This window comes from Rhynchophorus ferrugineus, unplaced genomic scaffold (genome assembly GCF_030347505.1).
Source record: "Rhynchophorus ferrugineus isolate W39M unplaced genomic scaffold, kcgeb_rfMv2 rfM1, whole genome shotgun sequence".
In the NCBI taxonomy this organism is placed as follows: domain Eukaryota; kingdom Metazoa; phylum Arthropoda; class Insecta; order Coleoptera; family Curculionidae; genus Rhynchophorus; species Rhynchophorus ferrugineus.
Genome location: NW_027472580.1, coordinates 27,983,094 through 28,001,316, shown reverse-complemented (window position 1 = coordinate 28,001,316; position 18,223 = coordinate 27,983,094). Strand labels below are relative to the sequence as shown.

At 33.0% G+C, this 18,223-nt stretch overlaps 2 protein-coding genes across 5 annotated transcripts in view; one reads left to right on the top strand and one right to left on the bottom strand.

Annotated features, from left to right (window-relative positions):
- LOC143206623 (uncharacterized) overlaps nucleotides 1–18,223 on the bottom strand; it is a 419,549-nt gene that overhangs the window by 44,081 nt on the left and 357,245 nt on the right. The gene's annotated exons all lie outside the window — the stretch shown is intronic.
- Nucleotides 1–18,223, top strand: part of LOC143206622 (uncharacterized) — a 100,792-nt gene that overhangs the window by 72,409 nt on the left and 10,160 nt on the right. For 3 of the 4 annotated variants that reach the window (XM_076419234.1, XM_076419231.1, XM_076419232.1), the window contains exons 3-11: nucleotides 6,970–7,108; nucleotides 7,167–7,492; nucleotides 7,669–7,965; nucleotides 8,134–9,082; nucleotides 9,141–9,298; nucleotides 9,352–14,682; nucleotides 14,761–15,021; nucleotides 15,077–15,393; nucleotides 15,555–15,618. In XM_076419234.1, the coding sequence (XP_076275349.1) occupies nucleotides 6,970–7,108; nucleotides 7,167–7,492; nucleotides 7,669–7,965; nucleotides 8,134–9,082; nucleotides 9,141–9,298; nucleotides 9,352–14,682; nucleotides 14,761–15,021; nucleotides 15,077–15,393; nucleotides 15,555–15,618 (7,842 nt within the window). The remainder of the gene's footprint in view (nucleotides 1–6,969; nucleotides 7,109–7,166; nucleotides 7,493–7,668; nucleotides 7,966–8,133; nucleotides 9,083–9,140; nucleotides 9,299–9,351; nucleotides 14,683–14,760; nucleotides 15,022–15,076; nucleotides 15,394–15,554; nucleotides 15,619–18,223) is intronic. The other variant, XM_076419233.1, reaches the window with a different exon arrangement.

The following is an 18,223-nucleotide window of genomic DNA, read 5'->3' as shown; positions in this document are numbered from 1 at the left end:
AACCAACCCTTAGGCGTGTTTCTTGCCTCGTATTTTAACGTCTCTCTCTATATTTACGATTATGTGATCGATGTGAGCGGTTGAATAAAGCATAAGTTCAGATTCGGGCAGCTTAAGTTAGTTTCAACATTTGAATATGTAATTAGGAAGGGAGATCGTGTCAATTAAAATTGGAGATATAAATCTGAAGAAGGGTACGCGTAAATAAACGGGAGAATGAATGCATTCTATTGTTTGTAATTGTTAGGCGAGATGTGATTATACTTGCTGTAAAATATGCAGTAAGGGATAACCTTTCTTTTTGATTAACCTTTTGATAAAATATACAATAGCTTCAAGTTATTTTATCTAATTGTTAATATGCTTCTGTTATATATATTTTGAAAATATTTTAAAGTCTCATTTTTACCAACGAGAGCTTATCTGGAGTTGACCTATGGTTTAACGTGGTCTCTGAACCATGGTTCTCGGCATTAAATCTACCAACTGGCCAGTGACCAACTTAGAGACCATCCCAGAAGACATCCGGTCTTACCCAGCCTGGTTACTAGCGTGATTGGGATGGTTATTCCTCGTCATATTTTCTACTGTGGCCTGTAAAGACATTTACAATTACGAACCCGCGACTATCCCAACAATAGGAGGACCGTCCTGTCGCTTTAACCACTGTGCCAACCAAGCCGGCGGATTCACAATGTATAGTATAGTTTATATATTAAGCTATAATGTAATTCAATTTTCCTATTTTCACCAACTATAATAATTTAGATACAACCATTTTTCTCACCAGATCTCACTATTTTTTTAAATTTATATATTTTCTGTTTTCATATTTATATATTAATTTTGATTCAATTATATGTAACACAAGTTGCATTTTTAAGTTTTTTTTTCAGTAATTGGGTTATTTACTAAGTTTGCAGATATAAAACGAATTCGAATCCTAAAAAAACTGCCAATTTATGGAATATTCATCTACATTAATTATTATTTTATTCCACTGAAGAAAATTGTTTGTACTAAATATTAGGCGTATAAATTGGTGTAATTTTTTTTTGGTTTGAAGCTTTATTTTAAAAAAACGGGACAATATTTAATTCCAGTATTGTCCATCGATAGCCGCTACTTTTCCCGATCTTTCATGCAATTTACGAATTCCATCTCGACAAACCGATCCAATTTTTGGAATCCCTATAAGCTCCGAAGAGTTGCTCAGATAGGTTACGACTCATATATGGGAACAAGTAGTAATTAGAAAGAGTAGGGTTTGGGGAATATGGCGGGTGGGGTAGCACTATCCATCTTGTTTCCAAGTCTCCTTTCACCGATTTTGCGACATGTGGTGTCATGCTGAGGACTAATTGATTATTGATTGACTCAAACTAATTGATGGTTTCATCAAGTAATGCCTTCAACATTTTATTGGTTGTTCAAAATGAACTTTGTCTTCGGTATCAAAATCACCATAATTAAAATGATGAATACGACTGAGCATGTTTTCCATAAGCTTGATATAGCATTGGATGGACCTTTCCACAAATTAGATTTACTTTTTACACATTCAAACGTTTTCAATGCACTGAATTTTTTTTCACATTTCGACCAAATAACATATACTATAAAGTGAAGTTGTTATTGAGGTTACAATATGAAGTTTGTTACAAACATACCCGGTGCCATTTAATACACAGTAACACCATCTCTTATAAATCCTTTCAAATTAATTTATAGACCTGACAATTTTTTTGAGGTTTGGTAGTTAGAGGGAACTAAATTTGGCGGATAAGCTGTTGAATTAATTCATACTTTATGTCACTGATATTAGCGATGGTTGCTTGGGTTGTGTGAGCTGGTACGTTATATTTACTTTTTAACATTTATTTTCATATATTTGTTATTTTGTTGAGGAATTTTAAATTTATGGGCCTAAAATATTGCTGCAATAATCAGAGTTTATTGTTTTATCAGTTTGAAAGTAATCCACAAAACAATTGCTTTTGCATCTTAAAAACACCAATTTCTAAATACTTTCAAACTTGCTTTGCTGTCTAAGTGTAAAGATCACTTAATTTTTTGGTTTTTTGTTTTACTTTATGATTACATGAGTAGATCCTAAGTCTTATCAAAACGTGATTGTTGCAATTATTGTTTAATTTAAGTTTGTTTCATTGTGATTGTCCCATTGGGGCAACCATTGTGTATATTACCTTGCTGTGACTTATCAAATTAAATTAATTTTAGTTATAAAATTATCATTGTTCGCATGAAAGCCCGGATATTAAAATAACTTTGTATTTTTATTTCTGCTGTTGCCGAAAAGAAGGTGCTTCGCGAACTTTTACTATAGCTTTACATTACTCATTTTGGTTAAAAATGAATTATATGTTATGTAGAATATGTTTTATCTTCAAATATAAAATAAGTTTTGATTTAATATTTATTATATTTAAATAATAAACAAATAATACGAAGTACTGATTACCCACTGGTGGAAATCCGTCGACAATTTGTTAATATAATAGTCTCTTTTGCATTAATGTCATCTATATTTGTTTTATTGCATTAGATTTGAGCATAAGTATATTATATAATATAAATTTTAACGTAATTATCTATGAAGGCGTATTAGTATTTTATTTCCTTATTATTATGGTTTACTTCACTTTTTGAGTTTTTTAGCAAAAAACATGTTTAAGGGTATGTAGTACATATAAACGTAATATTTTACTAAACATCAATTTAATTCATAACAGTTTATATCACATTAAAATTAAAATGCCAATTGATATTATAAAAACTGTTATAAAAAATGTGTTCTTAACCAAAGTTTTAAATACATTTTTAAAAATTTCAGATACTATCAATTCCAAGTTTTGCCTTCTATTTTTAGCGGATGCCGTTCGCTGAGAACATTCAATTTATTCGTTCTTTGGAAATAATTTCTACGTTTCTATAATGTAGAAAATATTCCTGTTTAAAATATTCTAATACTGTAAGATTGTAAAGGGAAAGACCATAAGCATTATGCAAACTTTTTAAAACAACATTTATTGTATATATATATATATATATATATATATATATATATATATATATATATATATATATATATATACAATAAATGTTGTTTTAAAAAGTTTAAAAATTTATATATCTGTTAATATAACTTCTGCAACTAACATAGTCGAAATTTGTTTATTTACTAATTAGTGAATTTAATGGAAAGAATATTAACATTATTCCGGCATTTTTAAATGAAAATAAAAATATTTCAAATAAATGGTCAAAAACCATTATGAAAATATAAATTATCAACAACCAAATTTTTTCGAAGCTTATGCCTCACGTATTATTATATAGAAGAAAACTAGGAAACAAGGGAAAGGTGGGAATTTGGCTGAATTTAGAAATGATGAGTTCAATTTTGGAGCAATGTATATTAGTGTGAGAGATGCGAAGAGACTCTGATGCACTAAAATTATTATGAACTATATTTTTTAATTCATTTTATTATACAGATTTTTTTAATTGCGTGCATAAAACATAACCGATCACAACTTATACGTGGGAATACTTCATGTATATTGATGCAAAATCTAACAGAAACGAAAACCAGTTTTAATAAAACCGTTTAATATTTTTCCTGTTCGAGAGCTTCATCAGCATATCGTCAAGATAGCGCCGCTTGTTACAGGAGCTTCACTAACTATGGGTTGTATTTAATGGTTTTATAAGGTGCTGACCGTAAGGATGAGTTAAGTTTTTTTTACTTTTGTTTATAGCGGCATATTTGTTTGATACCCAACAGAGTTATCATTAACTCTAATTGCCGACTGATTTTACATGTACAACGGGTGTATTTGGTGGTTGTCATATATTTTTTGGTATATATTCGATTCCTTATTTGCATTAGGCAGACGCAATGTTAACAACAATTGTAAAAACAAAAACTCATTTATTAATAAAATATAGAATATTTGTCAGATTCTATTGGTGATTAGGAAATATTTTATTACAAGTTGTTGAATTATCTGAATAGTTTTTAGCATTTACTTAAAATTTGTTATGTACTATTTGATTTTTAAAACACATTGATTATATTTACAATATGACAAAACGGTGTAAAAACCTCCATTAAATTATTTAATACATATTACATATGCATTATTATTTCTATACATAGCCTTAGACTAGTTTTTTACAATAAAGTTAACATTATTTTAGTATTTAAATTAGAACATTATTTTAGAATAATCAATATAACAGTGATTTATTTTATAATCAGACAATATTTCCCATCCCACTTTATTCTAGCTAAAAAGGCAAACCAGGCGGTTTAACTAGTTCGAACATGTCGCCGAATGAGCCCACAAAATTCTACTGGTTGCCAAACGCCTGCAGAATTCTTCAAAATATTAGTGATAGGTCATAAGCCGGCAAAAAATAAGAGCAGGATTTCGACCTTACTGTGGTTCAGTCTAAAATATTTATTATGGCCTTCACTTTATTAAGTAGCTTTGGAATATGTTTAAATGAAATTTTTGAACTGAAACTTACTGAACTGTTCTGACCGGAATATCAAAAAATGTACGTATTATCACTAGATATGTGCAAATATAAAACGATGTTAGACACCGCTACTCTGTAGATTCTCAAAACTCTGATTTTTGTTAGTAAACATTGTCAAGCGGTATTTTAACAAACTCCACCGAAATATAGAAAACGGCTAATAGAATTTAAGCGGACAAAAACTGTACATAAAAAAACCTAAATATAATGTGATAATGTTCAATATTATACTTTAAATATTGTATTGAAGCGTTAGTACTTTAAAGTACTTACAAAAAAGTGTTAGTACAACAAAATTTACTATATTAATTTAAATATTATAGCAATATGCAGATAGGAAATAAATTTTTATAATGTAAATGTACATATGTTTTCATATAAAACGTTATTGTTGAAGAAAGGGTATGATTATGTAATAATTTACATAATATTTAATGTCAAAGAACAAACATTCAAACATATTTCCATTAAATTATATTAATGCGTTAATAATGTTCTTTCATATTTGTTAAACTTAAATTTTGTCAGATTAAATAGTATTTATTGCATATTTTAAAACTGTCTGATTCCATTTATAAAAAATAATGGCATGCAGTACATAGAAAAAGGGAACAATAATATTACACATCCACAGAACCGATAAATTTTCTTCCCCTAGGTGTATACTTTTCGAAATGTAGGAATGAAAGTAACTTTTAATATAATTGAAACTGTTTTAGTTCAAAGGAAAGAGAAGTGACAACTTATTGAATTGAAACACAAAATATAGAGATATTAGAAGGGTATTTCCCATGCATTACCTGTGAACAAGTTTCGTTGATTTGCAATCAGAAAGTGCAACTGATAATATGAGTAGCAAGGAATTTAAAGTATTTTAATAATAATAATAGCAGTAATAATAATAATAGTAGCAAATATAAAATTGCATAAAAGTTTAAAAAATACATTTTATTTAGGTATAATATATTATATTAAACTAACAATATTTAAAAACGTAATATAAAAAAATGACAGAAAAAATTTATACTTTTAAATATATAAAGCTTGAATTGAAATATTTTATATTATCTTAAATATAACTGAGCCAAATATAGGGTACAGAACAATATGTATGTTGAAGACTATTTATTTTGTAATCTCTTTTTAAATCTTTTTTTTTTTGACAAATTACATCTATCATACCGCCGGGCTTTAATAACTTCACTGTTCAACTCACATTTCCTAATGTATTTGGATCAATGTTTTCTTTCTTCTATGCCATAGCTAAAATGGGGGCTTGCATATTTTACAAGTCATTTACATATTATTAACATCATTAAAGACTTACAATGTAAATAACAACTCGAAACCATATCCCTCTTAAGCAATGCTCTTCTACATTTCAGTTTGTAAGTTATCCTATATAATATGTACTTTCTTCCCTTTTGCTCTAATTTAAGACATCACAAGAGATTCCCATCAGTTTTTCATTATATATTGCTAAAAGCTCTTTCTGACATAGCGGAGGATCCCTAGGAAAGCTGGGTATTCTATTTGAAATGGTACTACATCCAGGGACGCTACATTTGAGATGTCTTAAGATTTAAACAAATCATTTTAACTAAAAAAGAACCATAAAAGCACTGTTAACAAAATAAAATATTTAATACGTAAGTTCATAATTTTTTAAGCTTGCTTTGTCAGCAATGAAAGAAACGCTTTCAATAAACGCTTTGTTAAAAAGAATTAAACCGAAATTATTTATATATAAATGAAATTGTTTCTATAGGAAGCATAGAATTACCAAGAAAGTCCAAAATATCCAGTAAATTTTTGATTGTTTCCACTAGATTTAAAAACACTATATATATACATACACTACGCCTTCTTATTTTTGAGAATAGAAAAATCTGAAAGCAGAAAGTGTCAAATTTCAGCTTTGCTACCAAATTTGTACCTCGAGCCACCTGGCTGCAAATTAATATACTAAAACACTGTATAGCATGCGCCAATTTAAGATACCATTCTAAATTTTTAATATTTTGTGAGCAGTTTTCTGAAAGCTGAATATGTTAAATTTAGCTTTGCTACCAAATTTAAACATCAAGCCAGCTAGCCCCAAATTAACAAACTAAAATACTGTTTCGCATGCGCCCATATAAGATACCTTTCTAAATTCTCAATATTTTGTGAACTGAAGGTACGAACGATACTACTAGTCCAACCTTATATTATAATTAAATATTAAAAAACCTTATATGTATCACTTATCACAGTGAAATACGAATACAATGATTTCCTTGAATAACCAGTGTCCTATCAATCGTATGACTGTTTTGACTTCCACGCAAAGTTGAAAACTGCTAAACACGTTCACTATCTCTTTCTTCCAATATTGCTATAACATTATCTTCTTTATAGAATTCCGATTCTCCGACCACGATTACCTCTTAGAACCATTAGTACGAAATTCAAGACAAATTCAACAATATAGCACCACATATCAATGTCAGAATGATGGATTATATCCAGATCCAAAGAACTGCAGCTTATTCTATAGGTATGTAAACAGTAAACCTAATTTCTGAAATTTTTCAGAAAATTTTCAATTTTTTTAGATGTGTATCTAATGGGAAATCTGGATATATGGCTTATGTGTTTGAATGTGGCATAGGAACTGTGTATGATCCTGCAGCATCTACTTGTAATCATCCATACGCCAGTAGTAGAATTGAATGTCGGAACTATATTGATAATTCTCCCCAAACGTTCAGCACTACCTTAGAACCAGAACCAGCATCTCCACCTTCTACTTCAGCGCCTGCTCCAAATCGTTGTACTGCTTTGGGATTCAGAGAAGATCTAGTGAACTGTAGAAAGTTTTATCGATGTGTCGACAACGGACAGAAAGGATTCATTCAATACGAATTTATATGTGCACCAGGTTAGCTTATTTTATTTAAGAAGTATCTCTAGATGTACTTCAATCACTCAAGTTCAGATCCATATTTGTATAATAATAATATCAGTTAATTATAGTTTAAGCCAGTAAATATACTAAATATATTCTATAAGCATTTAAAATAAAGAAATAGTCTTTCATAATAATTATCTTTTTAGGAACCATTTGGAATCCCGTATCAAATTCTTGTAATTACCCAAATGCCGTTTCCCGAACAGACTGTACTCAGGAAACAGATGGTGGTCAGTTAATTTATAGAGATTCAGAAGATGAATCACGGTCTAATAGTACATTGCACCAAAGCACCTCTTTTTCCAATTCTTCCGCACAAAACTCTAGTTCTAGTTCTTCTTCTAGTAGCTCTTCTTCATCTAGTTCTAGCTCTTCCAGCAGTTCGTCGTCTAGTAGTAGTTCTAGTTATCAAAACTCAACGTCTTCGTCAAACCAATCTTCAGGTATGTAAAACATTTTTAAGACATGAATTAGCCTAGGTAGAGATTAGTAGAAAAATGTTTTAGTTTTAGATATTAGTTTATGCACAAGTATATTGTTCATAGAATTGCTAATTTTACATGTACATTTACTATAATAAATATCTTAATAAAAATTATGTATCTCTATAGGTAGTAGTTCAAGCAATCAGAATCAACAGGGATCATCTAGTCAAACAAACAATAATAATAATAATCAACAGGAGTCTTTTAACAATCAGCAAGGTTCTGGAAGCTCCTCAAGTCAACAATCATCTAGTTCCAATCAGCAATCAGGATCAAGTGGTAGCCAGCAATCGTCTAGTTCAAATCAACAATCAGGAGGAAGTAGTTCGTCAAATAACAATCAGCAGTCCGGATCTAGTGGCTCTTCCAGTAATAATCAGCAATCAAGTTCTAGCAGTTCCTCAAATAATAATCAGCAATCCGGGTCTGGTGGTACTTCCGGCAATAATCAACAAACTAGTTCTAGCAGTTCATCAAATAATAATCAACAGTCCGGATCGAGTGGATCTTCTAATAATAATCAGCAATCTAGTTCAAGTAGTTCATCAAATAATAATCAACAATCAGGGTCGAGCGGAACTTCCAGCAATAATCAACAATCAAGCTCTAGCAGTTCCTCAAATAATAATCAAGAGTCCGGTTCCGGTGAAACATCCAGCAATAATCAACAACCCGGGTCCAGCAGTTCGTCAGAAAATAATCAGCAGTCAGGAACACCTGGATCTTCTAATAATAATCAACAATCCAGTTCTAGTAGCTCGTCAAATAATAATCAACAGGCTGGATCAAGTGGGTCTTCTAGCAGTAATCAACAATCAAGTTCTAGCAATTCATCAAATAACAATCAACAATCTAGTGGGTTTTCAAATAATAATCAACAATCCAGCTCAAGCGATTCATCGAATAACAATCAACAGTCATCACAGTCAGGTGGATCAAATAGTTCATCAAATAATACCCAGCAATCGTCTAATCAAACTTCTGGATATCAAGCTAAACCGGGATTGATTGAAAATGGTAAATGCGTAAAGGAAGGTTTTGTAGATGACCAGCAACATTGTAAAATATTCTACAGGTACGATTTAATAATAAGTTTTAAGTAAATAGAGTTTTTATTTTTTATTATCAATTAGATGTGTGAGTGATTCTCGAGGTGGACTTATCAAACATCAATTCAGTTGTCCCGAAAATACTGTATGGGATCAGAGTTCCCTAGCGTGCAACCATCCTTATGCCGTTTCAGGAAAGTGTTATGTTGCTCAGCCAGGAAAAGTACCTCAAAATGAGAATGGTAAGTAAACATATAAATATAATTAGTTGAGTATTAACATACTTTTTGTATAGCTGGTGGACAGAGCAATAATCAACAAAGTTCAAATAACCAAAATGAACAAGGATCAGACAGTAACCAGCAAGGTTCAAACAGCAACCAACAAGGATCAAATAGTAATCAACAAGGTTCAAACAGTAACCAACAAGGATCAAATAATAACCAACAAGGGTCCTCTAACCAAAATCAACAAGGCTCAAATAGCAATCAACAAGGTTCAAATAGCAACCAACAAGGATCAAATAATAACCAACAAGGGTCCTCTAACCAAAATCAACAAGGCTCAAATAGTAATCAAGAAGGTTCAAACACTAACCAACAAGGATCAAATACTAATCAACAAGGTTCCAATAATCAAAACCAACAGGGTTCAAATAGTAATCAACAAGGTTCAAATAGCAACCAACAAGGATCAAATAATAACCAACAAGGGTCCAGTAATCAAAATCAACAGGGATCAAATAGCAATCAACCAGGTTCAAACAGCAATCAGCAAGGATCAAACGCAAATCAACAAGGATCTAATAACAATCAACAGTCTACAGATAAACCAGGACAACTAACTAATAATCAATGTTCTTCAAGTGGATTTGTGGGAGATGAACAAAACTGTAAGAAATTCTATAGATGTGTTGAAACTACTCAAGGGAATTTCATTAAGTATGAGTTTACTTGTGGTGACGGTACCGTTTGGGATGAAAGTACCCAATCTTGTAATTATGCCTATTCGGTGAGGGGTAAATGTTATTCAGCGCAACCTCCAAAACCTAGCAATGGAACTGAGCAGAACGCAGGGGGCGAAAATAAACCAGGAAGCTCTAATCAGAATCAGTCGTCTCAACAATCAGAATCAAATAGCCAACAGAATCAGTCAGGTTCAAGCAATCAGCAATCTGGATCCACTACTCAGCAATCAGGTTCTAGCAATCAGCAATCAGAATCAAATAATCAACAATCAGGATCCGGCAATACTAACCAACAGTCTGGTACAAATCAGAATCAAGGGGGTGGGTCAAATGAAAACCAACAGTTTGGATCAAATCAGAACCAAGGGGTAAACACAACACAAAATCAGCAATCTGGGTCAAATGGGCCAGTTACAGAAAAACCTGGCCAAATATCTAATAGTCAATGTGTATCTTCTGGTTTTGTCGGTGATGATCAGAATTGCAAGAAGTTCTATAGATGTGTTGAAAATGGCCAAGGCGGATATAATAAATATGAATTTACTTGTGGTAATGGTACTGTTTGGGATGAAGGAAGTCAAAGTTGCAATTATCCATCTGCAGTAAGAGGTAAATGTTATTCAGCAGAGTCGGTACCAGCTAATCAAGAACCTAATAACTCACAGCCTGGATCTAACCAATCCGAAAGTCAGAACCAAGGGTCAAATTCGAACCAAGGATCAAATAATCAGGAATCAGCATCAGGCCAAAATAATGGAACAAACAATCAGCAAAGCTCGAATGAAAACCAAGATTCTAATAATCAACAATCGGGTGCGAATAACCAAAACTTGAATAACAATCAAGGATCTAATAATCAACAGTCTGGAAATGAAAATCAAGGATCTAGTGGAAATAACGACTCTAGCGGCCAGCAATCTAATTCAAACCAAAATCAAGGATCAAACCAGCCATTAACAACCGAAAAGCCCGGCCAGCTTTCAAATAATCAGTGCATTTCATCTGGATTTGTGGGAGATGACAGTAATTGTAAAAAATTCTATAGGTGTGTTGAAAATGGGCAAGGTAGTTTTATAAAATACGAATTTACTTGCGGGGATGGCACAGTATGGGACGAAACAGCACAAGCTTGTAATTATGCATATTCAGTGAGAGGAAAATGTTATTCTGCTGCTCCCAGTGATCAGTTTGGATCTAACCAAAATCAAGGATCAAATAACCAGTCAGGATCAAACCAAAACCAAGGGTCAAATAATCAGGCTGGATCAAACCAAAATCAGGGCTCTAATAACCAATCTGGCTCCAATCAAAATCAAGGATCAAATAACCAGTCTGGTTCTAATCAAAATCAAGGATCAAACAGTCAGTCCGGATCTAATCAAAATCAAGGATCAAATAATCAATCCGGCTCTAATCAAAATCAAGGGTCGAATAGTCAGTCGGGATCCAACCAAAATCAAGGATCAAATAACCAGTCAGGGTCAAATCAAAATCAAGGATCGAACAGTCAATCAGGATCTAATCAAAACCAAGGGTCCAATAACCAATCTGGTTCTAATCAAAATCAAGGATCAAACAATCAGTCCGGTTCTAATCAGAATCAAGGATCAAGTAATCAATCCGGCTCTAATCAAAATCAAGGGTCGAATAGTCAGTCGGGATCCAACCAAAATCAAGGATCAAATAACCAGTCAGGGTCAAATCAAAATCAAGGATCGAACAGTCAATCAGGATCTAATCAAAACCAAGGGTCCAATAACCAATCTGGTTCTAATCAAAATCAAGGATCAAACAATCAGTCCGGTTCTAATCAGAATCAAGGATCAAGTAATCAATCCGGCTCTAATCAAAATCAAGGATCAAATAATCAGTCGGGATCAACCCAAAACCAAGGACCCAATAATCAGTCAGGGTCTAATCAAAACCAAGGTTCAAATAATGAATCTGGATCTAGCCAAAACCAACCAAATGAACCAACAACTGAAAAACCAGGTCAAATTTTAAACAGTCAATGTATAGCATCAGGTTTTGTTGGAGATGATAATAATTGTAAGAAGTTTTACAGATGCGTAGAGAATGGCCAAGGCAGCTTTATAAAATATGAATTTACATGTGGAGATGGTACAGTTTGGGATGAGTCATCTCAAGCTTGTAATTATGCTTATGCAGTTAGAGGAAAATGTTACTCAGCTGCTTCTAATAAGCCTTCTGGAGGTTCCGATCAGTTAAGTAATCAATCAGGTTCAAATCAAAGTCAAGGATCAAACAATCAGTCTGGACCCAATCAAAATCAGGGATCAAATAATCAATCGGGGTCAAATCAAAACCAAGGTTCAAATAACCAATCTGGGTCCAATCAAAATCAAGGATCAAATAACCAATCGGGATCAAATCAAAATCAAGGGTCAAATAATCAGTTTGGATCAAACCAAAATCAAGGATCTAATAACCAATCTGGCTCCAATCAAAATCAAGGATCAAATACACAGTCAGGCTCAAATCAAAACCAAGGCTCAAATAATCAGTCTGGATCAAACCAAAATCAGGGATCTAATAACCAATCTGGCTCCAATCAAAATCAAGGATCAAATACACAGTCAGGCTCAAATCAAAATCAAGGGTCAAATAATCAGTCTGGATCAAACCAAAATCAGGGATCTAATAACCAATCTGGCTCCAATCAAAATCAAGGATCAAATACACAGTCAGGCTCAAATCAAAATCAAGGGTCAAATAATCAATCTGGATCAAACCAAAATCAGGGATCTAATAACCAATCTGGCTCCAATCAAAATCAAGGATCAAATACACAGTCAGGCTCAAATCAAAACCAAGGTTCAAATAACCAGTCTGGGTCCAATCAAAATCAAGGATCAAACAATCAGTCAGGATCAAATCAAAATCAAGGGTCAAATAATCAGTCTGGATCAAACCAAAATCAGGGATCTAATAACCAATCTGGGTCCAATCAAAATCAAGGATCAAATAACCAGTCTGGCTCAAATCAAAACCAGGGAACAGATAATCAATCACAATCTAATCAAAATCAAGGTTTTTCTAATTCTACTACCGAAAAACCAGGTTTATTAGTTAATAATGAATGTGCTTCCGCTGGATTCGTAGGTGATGATGTAAATTGTAAGAAGTTTTACAGATGTGTTGAAAATGGGCAAAATGGATTTATAAAGCATGAATTCACTTGTGGTGAAGGTACAGTCTGGGATCAAGATAGTCAGGCATGTAATTATGCTCACTCAGTGAGGGGTAAATGTTATTCATCTCAATCTGGCATTACCAACTCAGAATCAAGTGGAAATAATAATCAAGGAAGCGGAACACAAAATAATCAACAAGGTTCTGGACAACAAAGTGGTAATAATGATGGAAATAATTCACAGTCAAATCAAAATGCATCAAACGCAAGTCAAAATCAATTTGGTAACAATCAACAATCAGGTTCTAACAGTAACGAACAGGGAAATAGTAATCAACAGTCTGGTTCAGATTCTAGTGGAGTTTCTTCGAGTAATGATTGCGTAACAGACGGATTTGTAGGCGATCAAAAGAATTGTTCGAAGTTTTATAGATGTGTTAACAATGGACGAAATGGTTTTATAAAGCATGAATTTTCATGCGCTAATGGAACGGTTTGGGACCAATCTGCATTAAGCTGTAATTATCCATCTGTTGTAAAAGGCAATTGCGGTGTAAATAATCAAGGCGGTCAACAGCAAGGTAGCCAACAAGGTGGCCAACAACAAGGTAATCAACAAGGTGGTCAACAAGGTAGTCAACAGCAAGGCAATCAACAAGGTACTCAACAGCAAGGAAATCAGCAAGGTGGCCAACAACAAGGCAATCAACAAGGTGGTCAGCAACAAGGAAATCAACAAGGCGGTCAACAGCAAGGCAATCAACAAGGTGGTCAACAGCAAGGAAATCAGCAAGGTGGCCAACAACAAGGAAATCAACAAGGCGGTCAACAACAAGGCAATCAACAAGGCGGCCAAGAACAAGGCAATCAACAAGGTGGTCAACAACAAGGAAGCCAACAGGGTGGCCAGCAACAAGGAAGTCAACAAGGTGGTCAACAACAAGGCAATCAACAAGGCGGTCAACAGCAAGGCAATCAACAAGGCGGTCAACAACAGGGCAATCAACAAGGCAATCAACAAGGTGGTCAACAACAAGGTAGTCAACAAGGTGGCCAACATCAAGGCAATCAACAAGGCGGTCAACAGCAAGGTAGTCAACAAGGCGGTCAACAACAAGGCAATCAACAAGGCGGTCAACAACAGGGCAATCAACAAGGCGGTCAACAACAAGGCAATCAACAAGGTGGTCAACAACAAAGTAGTCAACAAGGTGGCCAACAACAAGGCAATCAACAAGGCGGTCAACAGCAAGGTAGTCAACAAGGCGGTCAACAACAAGGCAATCAACAAGGCGGTCAACAGCAAGGCAATCAACAAGGCGGTCAACAACAAGGCAATCAACAAGGTGGCCAACAGCAAGGTAACCAACAAGGTGCCCAACAACAAGGTAGTCAACAAGGTGGCCAACAACAAGGCAATCAACAAGGTGGCCAACAACAAGGAACTCAGCAAGGTGGTCAACAACAAGGAAGCCAACAAAGTGGTCAGCAACAGAATAATCAAGGTGCTTGTCATATTTATGATTATCTAAATTCATTTTTGATTTTTATTCTTTGAAATTTAATATTATATATATTTTCAGGTGCTGTACCTTGCAAAAACCAAACTAGTCCTAATAGTCAGGCAGTACCTGGTGAAATTATCAACAATAACTGTGTTAAAGAAGGTTTTGTACAGCACGAATCCAACTGCAATAAATTCTATAGATGCGTTGGTACTAGTCAAGGTGGTTTCACGAAACACGAATATAATTGTGGTCAAGGAACTGTTTGGGACCAAAGTATTCTTTCATGCAATTACCCTAATGCCGTTAAAGGAAAATGTTATCAGTCGACTCCATCCGGTAATATTTATTTTCCAAATCCGTTCTAACGAATTATTTTAATATTGAATTGCAGGTCAACCAGACGCATCAACAAATTCACCGATACCAGGGGAATCATCCCCCAGCGAATCGTCAACGACATCTTCCTCGAATGACAATGCCCCTTCAACTTCCAGTCCGTCTACCAGTGATTTTAATTGCAGTCAAGATGGATTTGTGGGGGATTCTAAAAACTGTTCTAAATTCTACAGATGCGTTGCTAACAATAGAGGTGGATATTCCAAACATGAATTTTCCTGCGGGAAAGGTACCTATTGGGATCAACAAAGTCTAACATGCAATTATCCGTACGCAATCAGAGGACCATGTAGTCTACAAGTTCCGCCAGAGGTATTTATGTAACCATTGTTTATGTAACATTTTTGTTTATTATCTGCGTTACTGGCTAATTATATGTGATCTAATAGACTGTTATAAAAATAACAGTAAGAACTAAATGATAAATCACGAAATTGTGTATTAATATACTTATATAATGTATTTTACCGTAGAGTTCAACCTTTAGTCCTGGTGGATCTGATGGAAATAGCAATAACGAGGAATCGACAACTGAAGGTAAATAGTTTATTCTAAGTGTATAAAATTTATTTATAATTTTAGCTTGATTGACTTGTTTTGATATTTATCTTTAGTGCTGAAATTGAGTTTTATTATATATTATAGGATCTTCGGTTCATATTTTTAATTATATAGAATTTAATTATTCAACAGGTAAACTATACGCTAACATCACTGTCTTCAGACCTTTCGCACTTCTTTTTGTCTATAACATTTACATGTTAAAAGGATGCACCGTTTTTTATTAGTATCGGTTAGAATATGTTACTGTAATCATTGTAATTTATTATATATATTTATATATAGGTCTTTCAAGTTTTACACTATCAACATCGACGACAACAACAGAGCACACTAAATACACTAGCGAATCCACTGGTCAATCCACTACACCATATTATACACAATCCACACATTTCGAAGTTACAACTCCTTCCTCAGATGGTACGACTACTGTAAACACTGATTTTGCTGAAGGTAATCGATTTATAATTATCTGGCAATTAAAAATCCCGCCATAATTAAAAACATATACACATATCCTTATTTAGGTAGTACCATCGAATATACCACAATGTTTCTTAATGAAACTAATTCTACACAATTTACACAAACAACAGAAATTTTTACTCAAACAGAATCCACTACAAATGACGTTAGTGCCACTGAAGGTAAATGTGTACAATAGCGCAATAGATTTATTTATATTAAATAATTTGATAAATGAAAGTTGTATTAAAATATTATTAACTCTTAGGAGATACTACAGAATATAGTACAATATTTGTTGATGAAATAAATGAAACACAATCTACACCGGAATCAACACAAAGTAACACAGAATCAGTCACATTTTTCTCGGAAACTACCTATAGTACTACAGAAGGTAATTGATAGAGATGAATTAATAGGTTATAATTCTTCTCTATAATATGAATTAATAATAATAAAATACTATCATAATTTAGGTAACACTAACGAATACACTACCGAATTTGTTGATGAAACTAACCCAACACAATTTACACAAGTAACAGAAGTAACACAAGCTGAAATAACATCTACTACACATTTTTCGGACAATATATTCGGTGGTAGTACCGTAGAAGGTAAACTACAATTGCTACTTTATAATATACTATTCTTATAATTTTATTGAGATTATTTCATATATCAAAATTTCTTCAGATAGTAGTACTCAGTATTCTACAATGTTCCCTAATGAAATTAATTCTACTGAGACAACCGATTTAGAATTAACTACATGGGAAACTAGCATTTTTGATAATAGTACCACAGGTAAATTATAGTATTGTTCATCAACGCTATATAAAATATGAAATAAAGGAATACCAAAAACGTTTTGCTATAGGTACTACTACTGAATTTACTACATTAGTTGCGAGTGAAATTAGTTCATCGACACAATACACACAGTTAGGTGAATCATCAACACCACCAATTTCTAATACAATGTCCACCATTATTACAACGGATAATACAATTTTTGATATTACTACTATGGAAGGTATTATTAATATTTTAATATAATCATAATATATTGAGCTTATAATACATAATAGTGACAAACAATATTAGAACATTTCCTCTCTAGGTGATAGTACCGAGTTAACAACGCAATATACCACTGACCCTAATTACACACAATTTACACAGACTGATGAATCATCAACACAAACATTGTCTAGTGAACTATCAAGTACAACTCTTAGTGAAAGTAGTACATACGCTTTTAGTACCACGGAAGGTAATTTTATCATGCATGCATACTTTGCACCAAAAATGTTCTTCAAAGTGCACGATGAATAACCATTTTATTGAAAATTTAAAAAAGTAAGCATACATTTCTTTAGGAGGTACCACTGAAACAAGTCCTACACAGTTTACACATGTTGTAGATATGTCGACAGAAATAAATTCTAGCATAGAAACAACTACACCTATCTGGCAAACTACTACCATTGATGGTAGTACCATAGAAGGTAAACAAGATAACAAGATCTGGCATTTTTCTTATAATATCAAAATTAATAATCGCAAATATGTATTATATAAAAAATTACCAGCAACTATATAATGTTTGTTCTTTAGGCAGCACTATTGAAATTAGTACAGAATTCAATGATCCGAATAATGCTACTGAATATACTGAATATGAAGATACATCGACACAAACAACTCTTAACATGATATCAACTACATATTCTGCTGAAAATGTATCATTTAGTGGTAGTACTACACAAGGTAATTTAAATGCAGAAAATTGGATGTAGGAATTTTGCACTATTATTAAAGAAGTACTTTAACATTCCTTTTATTTTAGAAGGTAGTACTGAATATACTACCACAACATCAATAGACACTAACACCACACCTACACAAACAACGTACACCACTACAGAAAGCTATACAAACTTAGAATCGGTTTCTTCTACCTGGCAAGGTACAACATTTGACATTAGTACTACTGAAGGTAATTAAGATAACCAGATTTATATTTCTCTGTATAACTTACTGAAGGACAAGCAACATATCTTATTTATATTGCCCGAAAATTACTCTTAAATAAAAATATTTTCTC